General features: G+C 33.5%; 2 protein-coding genes across 3 annotated transcripts in view; both read left to right on the top strand.

The window, feature by feature from the left end:
* The window catches only part of LOC132554707 (protein rolling stone-like), a 28953-nt gene extending 8719 nt beyond the window's left edge, over positions 1-20234 (top strand). The window contains exons 2-5 of one of the 2 annotated variants that reach the window (XM_060219018.1): positions 9537-9765; positions 15536-15574; positions 17506-17634; positions 17980-20234. In XM_060219018.1, coding sequence (XP_060075001.1) covers positions 9537-9765; positions 15536-15574; positions 17506-17634; positions 17980-18425 — 843 coding nt within the window. In that variant the 3' untranslated portion in view covers positions 18426-20234. The remainder of the gene's footprint in view (positions 1-9536; positions 9766-15535; positions 15575-17505; positions 17635-17979) is intronic. The other variant, XM_060219019.1, reaches the window with a different exon arrangement.
* A 4226-nt stretch (positions 20235-24460) lies between these two features.
* Positions 24461-25381, top strand: LOC132554703 (uncharacterized). Its single transcript, XM_060219013.1, has one exon. The coding sequence runs from the start codon at positions 24461-24463 to the stop codon at positions 25379-25381; it is 921 nt and encodes a 306-aa protein (XP_060074996.1).
* Positions 25382-25611: the final 230 nt, after the last annotated feature.

Below are 25611 nucleotides of genomic sequence, written 5' to 3'. Positions count from 1 at the left end.
ATCAATTTGTACTGAAGATATTTTAATACATCTTCTTCATCAGCTCTTTGGCAACGTTTGGGTCTCAGGCGTTTATAGAATCAGGGCATGTTGTACCTTTCTTTGCCGTTTGACAAGGTGTTTAGAATCTGACATCAGATATTCAAGCAGTAACCACATACGTTGGATGTTTTTCTTATTGTTATGGGAATCACCTCTGTTCTATATGAATCATTGTCATTAGACCAAGTTCGAGAAATATTGCTATGCATTACTTCTTGTTTGCATGTTGTCGTTTTGTATTTTGTCATATAGCTATAGTAAACACATTATTTTAATGAATCTTGGAATGTAGACTCTGAAATGATCTCTCTTGTATATTACTTGAGTTCATAAGACAGATTCTTATCGGCGCCAGACGTCAATTTCACCACTACATTACTTCCGTTGTATGGTATTTATAGCTATGGAAATTTTGAAGACATTTTATAACTAAAACACTAACGACACAGTCCATTATCCACCTGTTGGTCTGCCTGGCATCTGACATCAGGCGTCAACTAATGGAAGACTCAGTATTCATATACTAGTATCATATGTCACTTTGGATGATTCAAACGAAAATTCTCCTCAAAATGATTGAAACGAAATATGCTTAAAAATCGAACTGCTTTTCTTATCGTAGCTACAGATGCCAATTTTGTTGAAATTTTCTAAACAACTCAAAATATTGACTTGCTGGCACGACAAAGCAATTTTCGTGCACGTTTTATTTAAATAAACGGCATAATTCAAAATCCGCTTGTAAATTGAATAAAACATCATTATTATCTCGCAACCAAGGCCATTTGAATTGTAGCGTCACACAGGTTTTGAAAAATATTTAGTTTAACATATCTATGGTTAGTCGCAGAAGAGCTGGATTTCTCTAAAATGACCTTGGTAGCAAGATATCGTATAGTTGCTGGCTTGTTGACTCCTTCCGATTACTATCTTTGTGACAATCACATTTTTACACAACTAATGAAGATATGAATGGCAAATACAATTTCTCTAGTACACCATCTGTTACCGTTTCTCTTCAGTGAACCATGCATTATTAAGCAAGCTTTTCCGTCAAAACAAACTTGTACGCGAACTTGTACCCCAACAAATGTCTTTGTCAATAGTTCGTGACCTGTAGACATCACTAAATTGTTTTTTGTCATACGGTGTGGGCGGAATTCTCGATGGAATCTCGCCAAGGCAACAAATGTACGTAGTCAGTCTTTCATTATTCATACCAACAAAGTGAAACAGCTGAAAGGTTGTGACAACGAAGTTCTTACAGGCATCATAAAAAATACCTGTTCTTGGATTCTATCTTTTAAATGATTGCCCTCCTTGTTCATTGATTTTCGTGGCGAATGTTATAAAATAGAGTACTTGGATCTGTTGCTTTAAGCATGGGAGAGAGACTTCATTTTGTAAAAGATATTTTCTTAAATTTGGTGTTTGTTAATGGTTTGTGGTCCTCCTATTTTCCCTAGCTTTATTGAATTGGATTTAACATTGTGATACTGTTTATACGGTATTTTCTGTTGTTTTTGTTTTGTTTGTTTTTTTATTATTATTTATAACTTACAGAGACTAGTTCCATCATAGACGTAAAGTATGAAAGATTGCTGGGAATACGATGTAAAACAAAAATGTAAAAATAAAATGTTGGGCATAAAAATGGAGGATAATTTCCCAGGTTTTAATGTGTAATATTTGTCGTCTATAGTTTGCAAAGAATAACGAATCTGAAAATAACCTTAAACTGGTTTCTAGTTATCGAGTTATGTATTTACAGATTTCTCACCTTCATGTGCTCAATGCACCGCAACATACATAGCTGTTACGTGGTGTAACAACAGCTGTAAGTAAACACATTGGAGAGAATCTGTACACATACGATATGATAAAGGGAAATCAGAATAGTGACAACTGTGACATGCATACCTAAGGTGTGACTAAACATTGTTCAGAATGATGTTTCCTGAATTAATTTTATTAACCTGATCGATTACCATTCACCAGCTTTACTTTGTTGTCATTTTAGTTGCAGTTGTTGATACGTAGTCCTCTTAACTTTGTAAAATAATCATCGGTATTCTAATTACTATGAAAACTTTGAGCTCATAAACAATAATTGAAATCATATGTTACTTTACGAATCGAGAAACATGCCGTGGAAACTTAAATTTTGGACAATCCTGGATTCTTTTTTGCAATGAAAGAAATCTGTTTAAAAATGCATTGATATATTAATATATTCGAAATCTCTCTCTCTCTGTCTCTCTGTCTCTCTGTCTCTCTGTCTGTCTCTGTCTCTGTCTCTCTCTGTCTCTGTCTCTGTCTCTCTCTCTCTCTCTCTCCCCCTCTCTCTCTCTCTCTCTCTCTCTCTCTCTCTCTCTCTCTCTCTCTCTCTCTCTCTCTCTCTCTCTCTCTCTCTCTCTCTCTCTCTCTCTCTCTCTCTCTCTCTCTCTCTCTCTCTCTCTCTCTCTCTCTCTCTCTCTCTCTCTCTCTCTCTCTCTCTCTCTCTCTCTCTCTCTCTCTCTCTCTCTCTCTCTCTCTCTCTCTCTCTCTCTCTTTCCCTAAGCGGGGCAACATAAATGAATAGCAAAAGTATTGTTCTTATAAAAGAGGGAAGAAGGGGTGGATGGCGTGTGTGTGGGTGTGTATGTATGTGTGTGTTTTGTTCAATTATTTATTCCAAAAAAGTGTTCTTATCTAATTTGATTTTTTGTTACGAAAGATATTTCCCCAGCCTATGTTGTTTGCATATCGTGATTAATTCAAATGTTCAAGGACATATTCCAATTATCACGATTTCTGCGGAAGATGTCTGACAGATAAATTGTTGAAACGATATTAATGATTATTATAGGGAAATGTTTATGATAATAATTACGTACATCATTAGAAATATTCTATTTACTGGTGAGAAACAAAATTGGACGTGTTTGATGCTCGTTTGTATTCTTGGTGGTTCAGTTGTTGTTTACATTGTTTTCATTTTGAAACGTGATATTACGTACTTGGATTGACCAATTTGTACAGAGGTGGCGTGGATTAAGCAGACGACACCTACTCTTTTGGAACACATGGTCTTATTCTCCTGGTACTTTTTATGCTTCTTCCTGATTAAATCTTTCTTTAGTTCATATTTTCCCTCAGAGATTCTGATACTGAATAGAAATTCTATGGACATTTGGTATTTTTCTTTGTTGTCTTGAAAGTAACATGTAATGGAAAAAACTATTTTAAAAGCAGACAAAACTTAAAAACGGCTTCTTTTCGCTGTTCTTTATCGAATCAAATTGGTAAAAATAGTCTCTCGTTGAACAAAAAAAAGATATATTTATCTTTTTTTCACTATATATGCAGATGATATATGTTATCTGACTGGGAGGCTTTGATTACTCAGATTGTGTTCGTATTTATCAGTTTTACCCCAACTCTATTCTCGTTTCAATATAATCTATATTCATTGCTAATAGGTTATCGCCTACCACAGAAGTTAAACGTCGTGAAGAGGGCAGTTAGGTTACGATCAATACTACTTCCCCAATTCCAGTAATATATGTAAAATGGTGACATGTGCTGTACTTCCACGAGCTTCATGACACGTATATATATCTGTACAATACAGAAATGTTTGATTAAATCTTCATTCCAAATAATTCAATCAACGACACTACAAGCTTCATTCACACCACTCTGTGTGGTGGAAGACTACCAATATAGTCATTCTACCTTAAAAGTGTAGTTTTTATCATGTATTACTATGCTCTCTTTAATACGAAAAGTACATAGACGTTAAGTCGGCACTCAGTGTCTCATTATACAGTCGTTGTATTAAGAACCATGTAACAGAGAATGTTTCTTAATAGTAAGAAACAGATATGTATATCCTAAGACTTGACATGAGTACGTGAAGTGTTTTCTTTCCAGCACTACTTCCAAATTCGAGAACTCGAACACAGAAACTTTTACGAGACTTGGTACTGTTGGAAAACAAAAGAATACATATGTTCATCTCGTCTAATTATAAAGCTACAGAATTTCCATTATCGTTTTATTCGAACTAGCCTTTGTCTCAATCTTACGTCTTGCATTGTCTGTTGTTTTGATCTTGTCTATTGTCTCAATCTTATGCCTTCAATTATATGTTGATTTGAATTGGTCTATTGTCTGAATCTTACGTCTTCAATTATCTGTCGATATGGTTTGGTATATCGGCATAAAGCTTTGTTTTCAATTATCTGTTGATCTGGTCAATTGTCAGAATATTACGTCTGCCATTGTCTGTCGATTTGATCTGAACTTTTGTCTTAATTTTTCGTCATCCATTGTCTGTTGACTTGATCTGGTCTAATTTCACAGTTTTGGTTAGCTTGATCAGAGTCACTTACTCCGAAACATAGTTTAGACTTTGGACTAGCTTGGTATAGTTAATTTGCATATCGTCACAATTAAACATTTCATGCATTGTCTGGTGGGTTAAATTATCAGTTTTCTTCATTTTCGTTCAAATATATCATTATAACAACTGAGCAGAAAACGTGACAAATTTTGTACCTTGATCATTTTTTTATGTTTAAGTGGATTTGAAATTTCTTATTTCTAACTGACGAATTTGCAATATTGTTTCAAGATTCGCTTTCAATCAAGCGGGAATAGATGTTTTGCGGTGAGCAAGAATGTCTATATATAATAGAAGTAGAAAACACTACTCAAATATATAATAAACCATCGCATTCTGACATATATATATATAAATCTCTGAAACAGACGGAATTTTGATAAACTCGTTTTACGTCATCTGGATATTTGTTACATGCAAACTACACCTCATCTCTCTGAAGCCTCGGCGGGTCATGTCATTGAGGAATCCAATGTCGTCTGCTTTGACTGCAGTGAAAAGCACGTGACAAGTAATCACCACGGTGAATGGATTGAAAGAATTATTTCAGCACCATTTCACGATAACAGCAGAACCAATTCATCAACACGGATTCTATTTTAATACATGTGTCACTTCAGAGTTCATACACGATAATTCAGAGCAACGTGGAAGTGAAATATCTTTCTTTATAATCTCCATAGAAATGAAGAACAGTAATAAGATATCATCTAGTGTTGAAATTTGAAGAATAATTCAATGTTGAAGGGAAGCTGAAATAAACAAAAACAAATAAATGACCAAAAACAAAGACATTAAGACTGATCAAATTATAAACTAGCTAGCAAAAGCTGCTAAAAATGCGCTGATACGTAATTCAATATCATAATCATAATAATGTTTCATACTTCTAGATCAAAAAGCCTTAACACATATACAAATTCAATGAAATAATTCATAAATGAAATAAGGCAATTAGCACGACAGAGAGCAGTACAGTATTGATTACTACCAATGTGATTTTTTAGGGAAATATCTGAAACTTCATGTTTAGGTAATATTTATCGAGAGTATTGGTTTGATATAAGTGCAAAGAAAGCTTAACCTCTAAAACCTAAATCTTATGATTTGCTTTCCTAAATCTACAATCGCGTGTACGGTATGAGTATGACAAATTGGACAGAATAAACAAACTCCCTTAAAAGACCCTATTTATTAACTATGATAAAATGAGGAATCATTGTGAAATATACATCTAGTTGACTCAGATAACAAATCCAGAATAATTATGAATATATATATGAACACGCATATTGTATTCATTCCCATCATGGTTACTAAGTTACAACAGTGGAAGTACAGCAGTGGGTGTAGCCAAAACCGCTAATGTTACGGGGTAAATATAGTGGACGCAAATGAAAGCATAATTGCGGCCAGGTGACAGTTTAAGAATAAAGGGTGATATTATGTTTCGTTACACCATCACCATGAAATTGGACATGATTACGTTTTTTTTTCAAGTCATTGAATACACATTTCCCTATTTCTTGTTTAATTGTACTTTGTGATTATTAACAATAACACGTTATCTAAAGTAGCTCATTTTCATAGCATTACGTGTTGCTTGAGAGAAGTTGAAAACAGGTTTTGTGTTTGCTGTGTGTTGGTTCGTTTGTTCAAAATCCCAACCATCGATCACGGCGCATAGTTGATTGCTTGATAATAGGAATTATTCAGCTGAAGAGCTCTTACAAAATTACACTCCCGACATTGATCAGCTGCGTTGGCGGCACGCGCCTGTTTTGGCTCCGGCTGCTGAATTGCATGAGCCAATATAGTCGATGGACGAGTTGATTTATAAAATAGATACTGTGGCCCAAAGATGTTTTTACATCTTGCGACCTGAAAATAGGTATCATTTTAATATCTATTTTGACAAATTCTCGCTCTCCAAATTTAGGACCTTAGAAAATTGTGGAAAAGACACATTAGTGAATAGCACCTTTATATACGAACTACATAAGAAACAGTGATGCCAAACCTTGAAATTAATTGCATCACACACCTGTTTCGTTCTTCTAAGGGCCTAAATTTGAAATCTTGACGGTGACTGAAGATAATCCAAAGTGATCAAATAAAAAGTCAAAAATGCACTAGCTCTTTAATTCGGTAAATCAAATAAATTTCATGAATCTCTTATATCTGATATATCAGACCAAAAGCACGTGCATGTGTATATTCTGAACCGTGCCACTATTCGAATGAATTGTAACTAGGACGGAGCACTTGTAAGATGCAATTTGATTAATTATGGTATTCTATCTTAAAGATTAATTGAAAGGTGCTTTCCACTTTTGTCTTTTGTACAATCTTTTACCCTTAAGACTCCAAACATCACTGACGAGTTCAAGAAAGCGAAAATCATACAGTTTAATTTATCATTTGATTCTACCTAGTTAAATCCCAAATTAGTGTTTTAATATTTGGTTTTTATGCAATCCTTCCAATATTATGATATACGAACACCATGCGTGTCTATTGAAGCATTGACTATTTCGATTGAAGCTGTCCAACAAATGTCTTTAGTTGTTAAAGCGGAATTTTACAACTAATTATAGCTGTAGGTCGTCTGGGCAACACATTAAAGACAGGCGATAATTGCACGTCATTGAATACAAAATAAATAGGGAACACTTCTGTGTGATGTTAGCCTATGTGGAATGTAAACGGGATTGATTATACCAATGCCATTGCTTCATTACAGATGCTTCCCTTGTCTTCGCTTAGAGATTTGGTTAAGCACGTGTCTTGCCTTTGGAGACACGTCCACATTACCCCATCAACTTGTTGGCTGTTCTTTCAATGCGATAATTGATAGCAGCAAAATCTTGATTGAAGATTGACTCTTTGTAGCAGGATAAGAACTGACACAAAGCGATTTTTGAATTACGAATCTCGACAGTTGTCAACACTTAAAACCAGTCTACCGAACAGATGTCAAGGCAATAATAAACGCTGACATTTCGAAGAATAATGAAAGATCAATTCTCCAAAGCGTGTTCGAATCCAAGAGGCTAGATTATCTGTACAGACCATAAGTCAAATAACCGTAACTGCTGCAAGGATGTATAATCCTTAACAACCAAATTTGGTCAAATTCAAGCAGATGTTACTGAAAAAGTATAACTGACCAAAATATTATGCGATGGTCATTATGCTTATAAATGCATGTCAACGACAAAATCGGTCACAAAAAAGCATCAACCTCATCAAGGGTCATATTGCTATATACCTTTCATCGAGATTCAGTTTCCATCTTTCAAAACTCTGTATTTCTCTTTCGCTAGATTTTCCTTAAATTCTCATTATTCATAATATTAGCTTCTTATATTTCGACTAATTAATAAAAAATATACTTTTTAAAAATTGTGTACGTGTAATATGATCAGGATGATGACGACAACAATACCTATGCAACACAATATGAAATACAAATTTGAATATGTACATATCATTTCTATTCGTGGAAAGCCGAAACACTGCACTCCAGCCAAAATAAGTGAAGTTACACTGGTTGTAATACATTCTAAATACAAGAGATTTTCAATGAATGTGTTATAAAATCAAGGCATAGAAATAGGTATGTATCTAAATCATCATGAATGATAAAATCTGTTTTGGTATTCATCACACGACTGAATTGTGCTTATTTAGTTTATAGCCAACGAGCATTGTGAAAAAAGACGCAATATTCCATTTTCCTAGATTGAAATGTTCGCTTGATGCAAATATCCAGTGTGTGTAGGTGAGGTTTGAATATTAGGCAAAGCCTTGGTATGAAATATTCATTCATGGCACCGTCCTAATCTAAAGCATCTGCTTATGAATATTCATCTTTGTAACCATTGCAATGTTTGTGGCCTGATATCAAAGCTGTTTTACACGTTTGCATATAATGCTGTTTATCTGTCTGTCTGTCTGTCTGTCTGTCACTATGTCTGTAATCCACTTCTACTGATCCTACAATGTCATGTTTGTTTTCTCTATTCTATTTCAAAACTTGTTTTCTACCAATATTGTAGATATATGACTTTGTCAAGTTAGGTCATAAAAGTGCCACCCTGATATATCACAGATGTTGATAGAACCCATATTATATATGACAAGGTAGTGTTGTAATTTCACGAGTAACTAGTACTGTTTATTGCTGACACGCCTCATTAAGGTGTATGCCTGCTTAAATCATCTTAGATGGCTAAGCTGCCATCCTAATGTAATATCATTGGTACCGTCTATAGGTTCCATTCTTTCTATGTCATACTATTTATTGATTTCTAATTGTTTTCTGTTATATCAGGTTCCTCGTGAAAATCTTCATTCTGTTTATATTTTGTCTAACTTCATGGAATTAAAATTTAGGAATTTTGATAAAATGCGGAAGCTGTTTTATCTATTATCATTGTTTCACAATATAATATTACATTTTATACAAGTTACAATTTCCTATCGTAGGCAACGGTGCAATATTGTAAATAAAGATGCTTGCTACTGAATAGTGTGATCACAATGTGTTATCACATAGTTGATAAGATCTTACGCTATAGTTCAGTACTTAAGAAATGGGATATTACTAATTGTTTGTCTTCATGACAACAAGGTAATTCTCATTAGATTTGTGGTGTATTGCTGAAATGTCTCGTCCGTCACGGTGACACTTTGTATCGGCTTCGTATACATTGTTCTATCCTTAACATAGAACCTTATTGAAATTTTCATTTATGATGCTTCTTCATTGAGGGTTCTGGCTATATTAGGTATATGGTGTCAGTTTTGATGGTTAAAATCTTCGCGGTTTCATCAACTCTTGACATGGACAGCGGTTGTCTTTAAGTTTTCATGCAAACAATTAATCCTGGCCAATTTACTCACAACCTCGAAAATAACGAACAAATCGAGTCTCATAAAATAAAGATATTTACCTTTTTAATGGCTTACTAGTTAATATATTCTTCATCAACATATAATAACTAGACTATCCTAGGAAAGGTAGGAACTGAATCACATTTGCCAATATTGTGATAGAAGTTCTACACTATATATTAATACGATATTCAAAATATACTTTCAGTGGCCAATAAACCAGAAGATATACGTGGCATACCGACTAATTATAGCCGCAGGAATGGTGGGCTGGATTATTTCTGACGTCATGTACGAGACAGAAGTGTTCTATAGTGACAGGAGATGGCTTTACCTTATCTACGCCACCAACTGGAGTTTCATCCTCCTTGGGCTGACAGCTATTGTCCAGGCGATTTGCGTGACCTTCTACTCTTGTCGGACTGACTGGACACTTGGTACGTATCGCATTTACTATAAAACAGGAATAGTTGGCGAAATCAATAACGGATTATACAAGTACTGTAGGACAAGTGAAGTAACTATTATCATACTGATCATTAAGTCTGATGGTGATTTATTTTTACATTTATACATGTAGTATATAGTTGAGATACTAAATCATCATATACGTCTATGGGGTTTGATGGATTACACAGTTTAGTAAAGATACGCATTAACTGAAATAGGTTAAGGTATGGACAAATTGTATTTATCATCATTATCAAGACGATTAATAGAAGTTAACTGCAACTCCATAAAAGTGGAATATTTAGAAAAGAGATGATTTTAGAAATTGGCTACAACTGCAAAAGGTACTGGTATAAAGAAAAAGTAGACGATATGTAAAAGTAGGTTAAAACTAAAGAAAATTGTCCATTTCTAGAAGTTTATTACAACTATAGCAAAGATCAGAAAAGGTGATTTTAAGAACAAATAGGCAATTTCTTGAAGTTGACAAAAACTACAGAAAAGAAGATTATTAAGAAACTAGAAGTTGAGTACAATTACAGAAATGATACCTTTCAGACAAAATAGACGATTTCTAGAAGTTGGCTATTATATGCATTGTATAACATTAATAGATTTGCACAAGACAACATGGAAGCAGAGTAACGATTCATGTGTTTTTGCGAAAATTAAATTTGAAGAGATAATTTCTGGCCACACGAAATCAGTGAATAACCAAGCAAAATTAAAATTTCAAATACTATTTTTGCATTTATCCTATTTTTGTATTTATTGACTTAAAGTATCGATCTGCCATCGATAATTCGATTGTTTTTTGCAAGCATCTTAGATCACGTGCCTGTTCCTTCATTTGACAGCTCTTTATTACATGTTTTGAAATGGAGTGAAGCGAAAGAACAAAAGGCAGGGAAGTCGACCTATAATGGCATCACAGAGTTTTGTTTTTTGTTTTTGTTTTTTTTTTTTGACGAGGAAGGTCGGTAGAGAAAATAACCTCTTAGGTACTAGTCAATACGGCACAATTGTTTATTACTGGCAACAGGCAAGAAAGTTCCTTTAGTGTTAAAATACAAAATAAATCATTCAACAGAAGGACTGTTTCCGGAATGAGGAAGTAAAAAAATGCATTTTATGTTATAATTTCAGAGAATAGTATTGGAAGCATGCAAAGCACGGAAGTTAAGAGAATATTGAGTTCTATGAGCGGATACCATTACCATGGTAATCCGGCAGACACGCTAGTCAAGTTAACACAACATCGAAATGAAATTCCAAAACATTTGATTTTCTGTCAGAAAAACCTTTGCGATAATGCTTTATATGCAAATGGTCTGGTGTTATTTCTTTCTTTCAATAACGCCTCACAGTCAAACATTCTGTCAGTGATTTTTTGAGGCGTAAGCAAATCAGTCAGTTTAATATCGTCTTGGTTTCCTCTTTATGCAATATCTGAAGCAGTGAAGTCTGGCTAAATAAGGAGTAATTTAGTCAAGAATTTAATTGTTTCTATAGCTCCAGGTCTACTTTCCAATTTGCTTATAAACTAAGTCAACTGGGTTGATAGGACCAACCAAAGTAAATAATAAACAATAACAATAAATCACATCATAAAGGAAATGTAAGCAATAAATAAGTTACTGTTCAACGTATTGGTCAGAAAAGAAGTTATTTTATCATTTTTTCCTTTGTTTGTGTTTATTATTGATTTATTTTTTGTTTATTTATTAATTTGGTGGTGGTAAGAAATTATTATTATGGGATTTATTATTGTGTTGTCTGTGATGACGGAACGCTATGATCAAATTAAACGGTCGATAACTACTTTCGACAATATGTGTTATGCGATGGACTAATGAAAAGTGTCCACTAAAATAATTGTCACTGTGAATGAATGGTAATAAATTTGATCATTTTCAATGCTCTTTTATTTCAAAATATCTTCATGTGTATATTCAATACCATGACAATATTCAGAGGAACCAAAACATGATATGAGGTGTAACGACAAAGAAATGTGTAAAAGCCCACAATATATAATGAGAATAGAAACATAGTAATTAATACCACATTGTACAGCTTCTTCTTCTCCTTCTTCTGTAACTTATCAGTGATTCTTGAGAGTGTAAGTGTTGAGAAGATTTATATCTAAAAGATTCTTTATTCGGGGCCTGAAAGACGTTCATATGAAAAATCATATAGGAGTATTATTCCTTTTGGAAGCCTCGGCATCTCATTTACTTTAGAATATCAAGTAAAAACAAAGAGGCCCAGTATATTGCTAATCAACGGTCATGTTCCTGGGCTTCTTTATTATAGAGATCACTTTTAGCGTATTTGACCCTTATGGCGTTGGAATTTAGTCATGGTCATTCATTTGAACAAACTTGGTCTGCCTCGCTTCCAGCATGCTAATGACTCAATACCGTTACCATTAGCATTTTGATTCCTAAGAAATTTGCATTTAAATATTTAGCATATTCCACTACAGGGAAATTTATATTGGTACAATGTTCGAAGCCGTGACACTGGCCCTTTTGGTTATTTAGAGTGTACTCCAGGAAACGACGGACTTCACTTTAAATGTAGAGAAAAATTTCAGTTGTAATAAACTGAATACTGGTACAGAAAACAATACATAGGAAAAATACAAATACGGTTTTACTATTGGGTGGTCCCCAAGCTAAATTATGCAGGAGATATATGCATACGATTCGTATATAGCATGTTATAGAATAATTTTAAGGACATAATTATCTTAATGGATTTATAGTAGGCAGGATATGAAGGAATATTACTGAGCGTGTACTTGTTGGTTTGCAGTCGATAGCTTTGCTGAACATTAACTATATCTATCTAACCATACACTTTGGAAATGTTCAGGCGAGAAATTGCGAAATTAACGCCAACGACGTTTCCACTTGTTGTTAATTTTGCTACATTCTTTCCGCAATTCGCAACATCTATCTGGGTTACAAGAAAAAAGAATTGTTGTTTCCAGCAGAGAAGCAGATAGATCAACGTCCTAGAGAGAAACAAGAAAACTCTGGAAAATCTGTAGGAGCTCTGCAGTTGTCGTCACATAATATAATTAAATGGAATCGATTAAGCAAGTATACGTGTTTAATCAACATAAAACGATTTTATACGGTTTGGTGACAGTTGTGTTTATATGACGATAAAATAGCCGTTTAATATCGCGTTTATTTCGGTAGAAAATATTAATATCGATCACAAAAACGCAAGGTATTAACAGTGTATTGGTTTTGTATACAGCGTGTTTGTTTACTTGTTTCGTTGTTTTTACTGACTCACTAATGGTGTGTTATCCATCTGACATAGCTCGGGCAATCACCAATAACGTCTTCAAAAGTCTTACAACATCATCATATCTAAATTTACTAGTTTCATATGTCGGCTCTGAAATGAACTTATGAACAATGTTCGAAAGAGTTTAGGGTAAGACTAATCAATTTTTATTGAAATCTGGTTTGGCACAGTGCCATTTCGTTTTGGGAAATTCTATTTCAGTTACATTACTTCTAAAATTTGTTTTGAAATTGAGATATGTTCATTAGCATATTTGTCTATCAATGATGATAAAATCATTACCTCATCCAAATTAATTTGCTTATTTGATAATGAATAGTATGATTTTTGCTTGCTCAACACTAGTTTACATAAATATATCTGTGACATTTTTGATGAATATATCTTCAATGAAAAATGATTCTGCCAGGAAAAAAACATTTCATCTACGATATCGTAAAAATATATCGTTACGTTTGATCTCATGATATTTCACAAATCACTTTTACTATTGATATCATAGATTGATTCACTGGCTACTGGCACGCAGTGTTTACCAGATTCTTATTACACACGAACACGAACTTTACCGATTGAGAATATCCTATATAGAAAGTATCAGAGGATCTGACTGAATTATCTGCGTCCATATCACTGCCACAAAGCATGGTGCCATATTTCTCAGTACGATTTTATCTATACCGCTGATACGTAATACCTTTGTAGATGATAAAATGTGACCCGAGGGAAGTATGAATATAAGTTAAAAACGAAACCAGTTGCGATGATATAGACATCTATAAAAGTGGATCGATTTCAAAAAGATCAAGCTTACAATATGAGAAAAAACTCCACATGGACAATTTTGTCCTATTTTACAATTCTTTTAGCAAATGAAATACGAAACGCGTTTGCAATGCTTTGGATGTGGTTTACAGTTGATGAAAGGCTACCTTTTTCGAAAAATACGTGACATATATATGTGTGTCTCATCAACATTATAAACCATATGAAAGTGTAAAATAATTGTAACAGATGTCCCATTGGAATTAATTTTAAAAGTTTTTGCACATAGTTAAACATAGCTTTACTATAAATTGTGTCTTGTTTGGTTGTTATTATACAAGTTACTGTACCTGTAACAGAAATTACTTTTCTTATAAGAACAATGCTTAAATTAACAAGGAATATAATTTTTGAAATTTTACATTGCGAAACATACGTTTTCTGTAACTGTCATATGTTTTTTCAGTGGCATGATGTCTGTTATTATTCTGTGATCTGAAGCCCTGAATAACCGTGTCCAGGAGAGTATGAATATTTTAGAAATCAAACGTAACAAGGGAAATAGCAATGGTCTTCTATTGTGAAGAAAATTGAAGAATACATAGAACGCTTACTTCTAAATCAACTTGATTGCCTTGATTGAAGATTTGGAATTTACTCCATGGATATCTATGATACATCTCTTTTGATGTAAGAACATCCCAGCGGTACTCTCTTAAACCAAATTAACCTTAATTTTCGCGCCAAGTAACAAGTGTAGGTTTAAGATAACAGATGTAAGGTACAAATAACAGGTATAGGGTACAAATAACAGGTATTGGGTACAAATAGCAGGTGTAGGATACAAATAACAGGTACTGGGTACAAATAGCAGGTGTAGGGTACAAATAGCAGGTGTAGGGTACAAATAACAGGTGTAGGGTACAAATAACAAATATTGGGTACAAATAGCAGGTGTATGGTACAAATAACAAGTATTGGGTACAAATAGCAGATGTAGGATACAAATAACAGGTGTAGGGTACAAATAGCAGGTGTATGGTACAAATAGCAGGTGTAGGGTACAAATAACAAGTATTGGGTACAAATAGCAGGTGTAGGGTACAAATAGCAAGTGTAGGGTACAGATAGCAGGTGTAGGGTACAAATAGCAGGTGTAGGGTACAAATAACAAGTATTGGGTACAAATAGCAGATGTAGGATACAAATAACAGGTGTAGGGTACAAATAGCAGGTGTATGGTACAAATAGCAGGTGTAGGGTACAAATAACAAGTATTGGGTACAAATAGCAGGTGTAGGGTACAAATAGCAAGTGTAGGGTACAGATAGCAGGTGTAGGGTACAAATAGCAGGTGTAGGGTACAAATAACAAGTGTTATCCATGGAATATCGGTAGATAAAAGACAACCATCACTAGAGATAAACGGAGTCTAGTGATTGGTAGCAGAACTGGTTTAAGAAAAGCAAAAAATGCCTCTCCTTGCAAGAAATGCTGTGAACTTTCAAAGATAAGATCTTTCATAATACGACGATAAAGGAATCAGTCTTAATCATTTGACAATTAGAATATTTTTCCTGTCTTTAGTCGTAAACGTTCCATGAGCAAGACATTATGTATTGCTTGAAGTATTTATTTTTAAGGAGTTTATTTCTTCATTATCAGACACTGCCTCCAACAATTCTACAAATTCCGGCGTCCAAGGTAGGTGTGTTTGGGAGCATAGAGATGGAATGGTTAGGATTACGGCTTGAGAAATATATCTTCATGGGATTGCTTCAAAAGAAATAGATAATATACAAACTCATTCATTGCCATTGAACAAATACAAAACTCTTCGTAACAGCACAAAATACTTACATATCTTTTTTTAAAAATAACATTTATTAGATGGTTTTAAACATTGAGAAATAAATTTGAATTTAATTTCTTTAAATCCAAATTATAAATAAAACACTTTATACATTTGCAAAATTTGACGAAATGAGACGTTGTTTGGAAGTATAACAAACCGTGAAAAAAAGTCAATGCATCGTAAGTTTACTAAAGGAACATTCAAGACTTAACTCATAAAAAAAAACATTCCTGCTTTGCTGTATTCAACAATTCATCAATTAACTTACCTTTATTGTTATATATCCTCACGTACTTATACAATAATGGCTTATTTCAATGTACCTCAGTATATACAACACGTAGCACCATCATTAATGCATGCGGGTTGATATAAGTCAATCCTCTTTACTTTAATGGGTTCCTTTTACATCTATCTATTTTCTTTGTCTTCATATCTATTTATAGATTTAACGTATTTATTACTCAATGAAATTCACTTTCCTACCGACGACATCGTTCCTCGTATACTTAATTTAATTGATGTAACGAAATGGCTACTCCAGCAAATTGTCATAAAAGTGAGACATGAATTATACATTGTAGATATTGGTACAGGATTTACTCAGTATACTTTAATAGTTATTTTTCCAATGGTTCAAATTTGCCAGATTATTGCATTTGACAGGATATATATTTTTCTCTTCAATTTCCTATTGATTTGTTTCTTCGATTTCATTTTAACTTACAATTAAGGAAAATCAATTAACATTTAATATAAAAACATAAGCTAATACAGATAGATTAAACTTTAAAGATAAGTTTGAGATAAATCTGTTGGTTGAGAAACAAGTCAATTTGCATATTTATCACGGGTTTTTTAAAATGTAAAATAGGTTTTTGAATTTTGTACAGTCAGATTGTGCTTTAACATGTTATTTATAATATATGTAATAAATTATATAATACTCTATACTTTGTATGTAGTTACAATATCCTTATGTCCTTTATGTTGCATCCATCTTGTTACGCGCCCAAAACGGTTTTGCCACTATTTTCTCATTTCTTCGTTAAGTCTAAAATGATTTTCTTTCTGAAGCTGTCGCGGCCCGATTTTCTCGGCAAACAGATGACTGTACTTCCGTTAGTTATCACGGTAACTACGTAACGCATGACGTCATAGTGCTACTTCAGTGATGGCGAAGTTCTCTTTTATATGGTGTGCTGATTATCAACTGTACTTCTGTAAAGTGAACACTGTTTAATGATATCAATCGTTGATACATTTATGTGTAGTGTCAAATGTGTTTAAACTATTTTTCTCTATCATATTTAAAATGTTGATAGATATATTTCTATAAGCTTGTCTTCCAGGTATGGCGACTATTGCCAATATTCTATCTTTAGCTATAGTTTGGTCATCATTCTGTCAACATATATATATATATTTGTATTTTGTATTGGTAAATTAATTCGATATAATGTGTAACCTTTATGTACTACAGTGCTTATCATAATACTGAAGCAGGAAATAATCATTAGTGACGAGAGAGCTGCATGGCGCAGTATAATTCAAAAGATGTCTTTTCTACATGTAATTCTAAATTTGTAAGGAGGTGCTCTTCACTTGTGTGACTTTTGTACAATGTAAGAGAAATTAACAGATTTCTTAGCACGATCTTATCCAAGAAGTATTTTATTTCGCATTCGTAAGAAAAGAAAAATTTCATATGTGCATGGTTAAAATAAGGCATGTTTAGTGCATAAAAATAATATTATCCAACCCGTCTTGTATACTGCAGATCGTCAGACATTTGAGAGGATGCCTCGATCGTTGAAGTTCCAGTGGGGACTACAGAACCTAAGTTACAACTCTGCTGTGGTGGTGACCATTTCCTATTGGGGGTTCCTGACCTTCCTTGATACATCTAGTATGTGGTAACCGAGTTGTAAATTGAAAAATATAATGATCAATAGATATTTCAGACAAATAAACAACACGATGATTTTTTTTATCTCGGAGGTAGAAAGGATCTATTGTAGACCGTCATTTGTACGTATGTCTTCTCGGATAACTCACCAGATATTCCACTGTCAATAAAAAACATTTATTTTACGTCAACTTCATATTAATAACAACGACAAATACAACTTTCTCTATTTTGAAATATCCTCATTAACCATTCTTGTCTTTACAATTTTGTAAATATATTGATATTTTCGTGTTGTTTAAAAGAAATCACTTTACTTATCAAGAATTAACGATATATCTTCAGAGATCCTGACGTCCGACATGAGCCGCCTCAAACACACACTGAACACCACCTATGTTGTCCTAGACCTCCTAATAAGCGCCTCTCCAATACGCCTACTCCATATGCTGTTCGCCATCATGCTCGGCTCCATCTACTCGTTATTCAACGCCATTTACTTCCTGAATGACGGCACCATTTTGCAGGGACGCCATTACGCCTATAACGTATTGAACTGGGAGAATCCTGCTGAGGCCATCGTAACATGTGTGTTATGCATTGTCCAGGCAATTCTTAGCCAATTTATTCTCTATGAAATTTACAAGCTCAGATCATGGATATTCAGTAAAACATACTTCGACATGGCGGCGAGTCGAGACGGTTCGGAAATGCAGAGTATCATGGCCGACAGTCCAAAATATATGACCCTAGATGAGAAGAGAGATGCAGAAGAGCACGTGACACAATGATGTCACAGTCATTCGCTGATGTCATAATCAATAGATATCCATCTTGGTATATACATACTCATACATATATATATATTGAATGGATTCGTTTCTAAGTCCTGAAGAGTCGTCTTTATTTGGTCTTTATAGTTAAAGCGAATAAAGAAACTTGATGCATTTGAGGAAGAAACATATGTGAATTATTCCTACTGTAATGTGTAAGACAGCGTTTTCACTATCCTAAGTCTATACTTTAGATGAAAAAGCGGCTAAATTATAAAGGAAGCATTATTTTCATAGCGGTGCTAAAAAATTGTTATCTTGCATAAAATCGGTTATTTTTCTAATTCTACAACATCAGTTACAAAATAGAAAAGAATACTCTCTTTTATTTAAGTTGATTTTTAACCACACAGCATTGCAGCAAAACCTACAAAATTATTGAAATGTGTGAAATTAAAATAAATTTTGTGTGATATTTCTTAACATTGAAAGCATTATTCATCGAAAGTTTCATCTATATCTTCCTGTAACTATTTGTTAATCTCACGTTCCAAAAATAAACCACGGTTTTTATCCATAATCAAGAACCATAAATCTGATAAATGTTGTGCCATTCTCCAAATCATTCATTAAAGTTTCCTTTAATGTCTCAAACAAGTATTCCTTCCCGTTGCATGTGACAGTATAATAGTATTTTTGATGACTTTGTGTTAATTTAGTATAACTACAGCTCTTAATTCAATTTAGATAAACCTGAGATGCGCGCACACCAAAACATACCATATCGATCAAATCCTTTAGTGGTTTCGTTTAAGACAGATTTGTTTCAAATCGCAAAATTGCTAGATTAACACTGCCTCCTTGAATACAGATCAGCGATTAAAAAAGGTGTGTAAATTGTACACAGAAAAGATTATAACAACTCTTCACATTTGGTCTTATACATAATGTTTCTAAGACCTTTTGTTTTCAGATTTGTATTTTTTTTATTATTATTTATTGTGAGATATGAATCAGGTTAAATCAGCTTTCTGTGGTTAAAGTTATGAATATTTACGTCGGTTTATGTAAAGAGAAGAAAAATCTGGCTTAGCTGCATGATATACATATTGTCATAAGCAGTTCATAATTTGTTCATATACAAGTTATAGTCGGCTGCAAATGTATTGTCACTACTAATCGGAAACACGTACATGTGCGTCATTTCCTTCATCAAATAGCAAGCTTCTATAAAGTTTTAAGGAACTTCGAGAAGACTATAGAAAATACATTGCTTCAACATTAATGGAACATTACAGAACACTATTTCAATTATGTAACAGTTTTTAAAGAGCATGGCTTTTCTGCTTTGATTGATGAATCTGATTGCCATTTGAAAGTTCGAACCTTAAACGCTGGATAACAGATTGAAATCCTGTTTAGAAGTGCTAAGATGGAGAGAAAATGGACAAGTTATCGTTCTGGATATATGATGATTGATCATCCAGCTATATTGTGGAAAGGCGTATTGGCATTATCCAATAAGGAACGTTCCAGCCACAACATGGGAGATAACTCGCGTTCCAAAAGTGATTGGCAATTTGGAGCCTTAGTTTCATGTGCAGTTCCTGGTTCATTATATCTAGAATAGGATAATAATCCTCGTCTATTTCTGTTTTGAAAGTTTCTATATGCCGGGAGTTTACCCTCGTTAATTCATTGTTTATGCATGCTATGAAAGTTATATATTATGATAAACAAACATATAATGTTTGACAATCATTGAATTCCTAGAGATGTATATTTTCAGAAATATTCAAATCATATGACATTTCTGTGGTGTTTTATTTTTCCCTCTCATATTATTAAAAAGTTGAATCATTCTTCTGATATTTTGTCATGTTTTTCATTACTAAATAAATTCAAAACTCAATATGTACATATAGATCACACACACACACACACATATATATATATATTCAAAAAGTCAACAGAGATAAACGTTTTGTGGTAATTGGGTTTAAATCATAACCTTACGGTTGACAATGCCATCTGAAGCAATTATTTTCTTACGCTACAATCACTTAATCAAAAGATGATGGAAATAGTAATTTATTACAAAGAGATGAAATATGTTGTCTTGTTCACAATATATCACATTCTACAATAATTCGAGTGACAAGTCAAGATTCAAGAAAATTACTAGTATGACATATTGAAGATGTCACAAATAGGGGAACATTTAAATAAAAATATACATTGAGAATTAAAAAAATAAATATGTATCGATAATAATTAGGGCCCAGTTCCTTGTGAGAACAGCAATGTTGACAAAGATTAACAATCAATACCGTACTTGTACATGGTATTTGCATTGAAATAATTACAGGTAAAAAGGAAGTTATACCGGAGACTAACGACGATATATAATTATATATATATAAGGAATCAATATCTAAAATAAATATATTCCATGTAAACATAGATACGTATTCAAATAGGTGTATTATCTACACCTGTCAATCATAAAGAAAGAACATATTCGAATAATGTACAGTTGCTGGATACTTGATCACAATTTTATTGATTTATTGATTAATAAGGATCATTCTATAAGACTATACAAAAGACACACAAACAAGTAGCGCCTTTCAATACAAGTTCAGATAAGATGCAGTAGAGTCAAACCATTGATTAAACTGCACCACACAGCTGTTTTGTCCTTTTACGACTCGTCAGTGATGCTAAGGATCTTAATTTTGAAACTAGAAGACGACCCAAAAAAATCCAAAGTTATCAAAAGAAAAAAAAAATGTCAAAATCTAGATAGAGAGGTGTACCACCCTATAATTAAGTCACTTCGTCAACACCATATATCTGATAACTGTAGAGGAGCGTCAAGCACTTGTGTGTACTCTGAAACGTGCCACTATTCTCATGAATTAAAACGGGATAACAAAAAAAATATTTACCAAAAGGTATGTTTAGTAACATCATTCATCTTCAAAATATTTTCGACATTCATATATCAAGGGTTTAGATTTAAAACAGTTATCCAAACTGTGTATGGTATGACCTCTTTTACAACTATAGCAGTTAAGAATGTTAAGCGAGTCATTTCAAAGCTATAATTAGATAAGATCTGTAAGATTTGTTATTAATCAAATGCTTTTCATGGTTCCCGGATATATATCTACAAGGATCGCAAAATGTTATTTTTATTTCTTAAGCAAAATCTATTCTGATTACTTCTAAGAATTTCGATTAGCAATTTTTCAGAAGATATATTGCTTAGAGGTCACAGAGTACTCACCAATGTACAAAAACTAGGAGAGTGTTTGGAAAATGCATGTATACCGTACTCAAGTACCAATCGACCTTACTGCAGGAAATGCATGCTGTTAGTGTAATCAGTGTTGTATTCCCTAGAGGTACAACCTGCTTGAAAAATCCATCAACCGTCTAATGTATTTCTAACGACAGTAACGACAAGAGAGGTTTCTGGTCAGTAAATCATTTACGATCCATTTTAGTTATATATTCAGACATTTTCCGACTGAGGCTTTAAAATGAGTTAAGAAAACTACATGTATGCATGCTTAAAGCTTAATTCGTACTGGACGCAATGTAAATATCCATCGGGCACTTTGTAATGACGAAGGACAGGGCGTCGAAAGGAAAATAATGCAGCTTGATCATTGTTTTCATATACCTACCGTGGTGTTATAGTGATAATTTTTGAAAAATATACCACTGTCCTTTTTTCTGGATGAAGAAAAATCATACGACTTTTTGTGAATTCATGATAAGATACTAGAGTTACCTCAAACACTTGAAGATAACAATTGACGTTACCATGGCGATATATTTGAAAGAGAAACCAGATACAGTCTTAAAAAATAATGTTATTTTTCAAAACTGATATTTACAAATATATTAAGGTATGTGATAAACAGAATGTATCATTCGTTTCCATTTTATCGACGGAGAAATTCTAATTTCTAAGTCTAATTTCACATGAACATTAAAATCCCTCGATCACCTATCCGATATTGTAATATTTGACAATGCAAAGCTTGCTGTATAGTTATCACCATTTCGACATTGTCATAGCATATTTTTTTATTTTGTTATATTTCACTTTTTATGTGTCAATTTTCTTTAATCCTGCATAGTATCAACTAGACAGTGTCGTTTCTTGAGCATTCTGTGAGTCGGAAATGCATCAAAGACACAGATTATGATATCTTTTTAGTATACAATGAGACCCAGTAGAAAACGCGTATCTTGTTTGTATGACTTTTTTCCAAATTTTGAATTGGTAATAGTATGAACTTTTAACATATGAAACATTGCATCTCCTATGCAACTATTTACTGCCTTTTTAACGAAGCTATTGTAAAAATGATAAAATCGAAAATTTATCCCACAATCATTTATTATTAAATTTGTTGTGTGTCCATCTTCATGAAACATGTTGTTATAAAGTATGAAAATGTACATGAATAAATTGATAAGTTCATAAACTTACTTGTCGCTTTGGATAAGAATGTCCCGTTTTCTTGGTTCAATACTTGAAAACGAAACATCGAAGTTCGAACGATTTAATTGATCCTTGTACATTTTGTAAGTAAAAAAAGGTACCTGTAGCTATGTCGATAAATCTAAGTCGTGTTTTTATAAGTAAAATTGTCGATGAATAAAAAAAATTCAAACAAGGTTTTACCTTTAAAGCACGACACCAACCTTTGAGCCTTCGGCTATTCTAAGGCATTGTATCATTCTTGAAAAGAAACCACGTTTATAGATGTTCTGATTATAGTGTCGTCTGCCTCGATATAATATTTTGTATTTAATATGAATATTTAAAGAATGAAGGGTTAAACTAATATTGATACAGCATAATATGCAAAAAGTGTCTAGGGCAGGCTTTTGCTTTCCTTTATCCATGCTTTCCTTTATCAATCAACGGGAAAAATACATTGTCACAATGCTATGTAATCGTTGGTCGTAACTCTAAGGCTTTTGTTAATAATTTTTAGATCCTCTAAATAATCCATAACTCATAATATTCCTTTTACCTGTTTTAGTTAAGATAAATTCATACCAACAGGATATTGAACTTCGCGTTAGGCAAATTTAAAGGCGAAAGTCGATAAATTAACAATAGTGATATTTAGTTACTGTTTAAATGTACACTATACCAGACGGTTTCTTCGCAAGGTTAGAGTGCTGTTCTACCCTTGGTCTACATAAACACATCACCACCAGCAACTGTACCTAATACCGAACATCAAACACACTGGAGCAGCTGCAGTCATGGGCATAACAGGTGAATATTTAGTTTTAGTAATAATTTGAGTTTAAGATTAAGTGGCCTATCCGGATTGAAGCAAGAACATTTCAAGAAAGTGGTAAGTTAAAAATTATTGAGTGAAAAATAATTAAAATTACATGAATGGACAATACATGTAAGTACTATTCACTTTTATGTCTTTTGTAAAATTTTCAACAGTTTAATACATTGATTGACTCATTAGTGCCACAAATCAATGGAAAATTAGAATTGACAATCTAAAACATACAGGGAAAATGTAGAATATCAAAACATCAAATATGGCAAAGCTCGGAATCTGTAGTTTTTGTTAAGTTTGCAAAACATAAGAATCTTCAGATTAAAAAAAAATCGTTGGCTGCATATATATATCTCAAAGTAATCATAAACAACCAAAAAACTAGCATACGTAATTAAACATTTTCAATAATCGAAATATCAGTAAAATCTATAGAAAGTTATAAGATCAAGCAAAACAACAAATGATAAATTACCATGCAACTGATGGTGTTGTATATTGATTTCAATGAGATATATCTACGAAGTCATATCATTGTTATTCAATTCAAGAACCCTTGCAAGTGTGAATATTATTTGTTGTCTACGATTCTAAGTTAGATTAATTTAGTTAAATTTTTATCATTTTTTTTTGTTTAAAAGGATGATAAATTCAAAGGATCAACGCCTGTTTCATAGTTGCAAATATACATCACCACAAAATTGTTTCTCGTGTTTCTAGATGCCTCGGCGAATACTTTCTGATTCTCACAAAGGCTGGTCAGGATGGGAGTCTCGTTTTAATGCTGCATTGAGGATGAGTAAGTCAAGCATGTTTTCTACAAGAGTGAAAAATGAACAGGAAGGAAATCGTTTGTCGATGAAATTACGTCACATCCGGAAAAGTAAACAAAAAACTGAAGACATAGCAAACAGGGACATAAGAGAGACGAAAGACGACTTTATCAAAATCATCGCTTCTGGACAAGTCTATAGAAAACATCGATTTGAGAAATATGATCCATATCTGAAGGATATAAAAGAGCACAGGACTGTAGTAGTGGACAAGTTCAAGGACATAAAGAAGGCAACTAAGAACATCCGACTCGCAAACATGATCGCTAAAGGTCGTATGTTTGAGCGACCCTTCAATGACCTTGCACCTATCCCCGAAGAAAGTGGTGTTGTTTCGATGGGAAACCGTCGCGAGTCGTTAATTCATCCGCTTGATCAGTCCAGCATGATAGGATTGAGACGGTCTTCTATGAGTAGTTCAGTTGATTTAGCCGTTCGCAGAGACCGTGCGGTTTCTGCATCGTCGCGGTTCACTGACCAAGCCAGCATTAAGAGTGAACAGCTTCGCGTGAAAGAATATTCGTACAAAAGGATCAAACGAAAAGCTAAGACTATTATCATGAGTCGAGATAGGACCATATTTCCGGGAGAATGCAAATCGACTTATGAGATGAGGAAATTCATGGCAAAAGAAGCAACAGATTTTATATATTCATTCTCAGCTGAGGGTAGACGGCAGGCTCAGATCGACAAGCTAAAACGAGAGGTACAACTTCCACCTTTTGTAGATCGAACAAAGTCGACTTCAGCTATACTGCGACACTACAGGGAGTACAAATCCAACAGGCCTCTTTTAGAACCTGTTTAGTCACCATCTCGTACAGTCATGGGAAGAAGCTATAATATTCTGTACAGCCATAAAAACGAATGAAAGGCAAATATAGAATCGTACAGTGATTATATCAGTTTCGAGAGGAAAGAGACACCTTCTTATCTATATCTGAGCTGTTTTAGGAATATCTTGATTTTCCTAATGACCCAGTTTGATAGATTTCTATACCAAATGACACTGCCATCTCTGATGACGAATCCTATATG

The sequence above is a fragment of the Ylistrum balloti genome, unplaced genomic scaffold (genome assembly GCF_031769215.1).
Source record: "Ylistrum balloti isolate Yb309-2 unplaced genomic scaffold, AGI_CSIRO_Ybal_v1 Utg370432, whole genome shotgun sequence".
NCBI classification, from domain to species: domain Eukaryota; kingdom Metazoa; phylum Mollusca; class Bivalvia; order Pectinida; family Pectinidae; genus Ylistrum; species Ylistrum balloti.
Note: the sequence above shows the minus strand (reverse complement) of the source record. Positions and strands in the feature narration are given on the sequence as shown.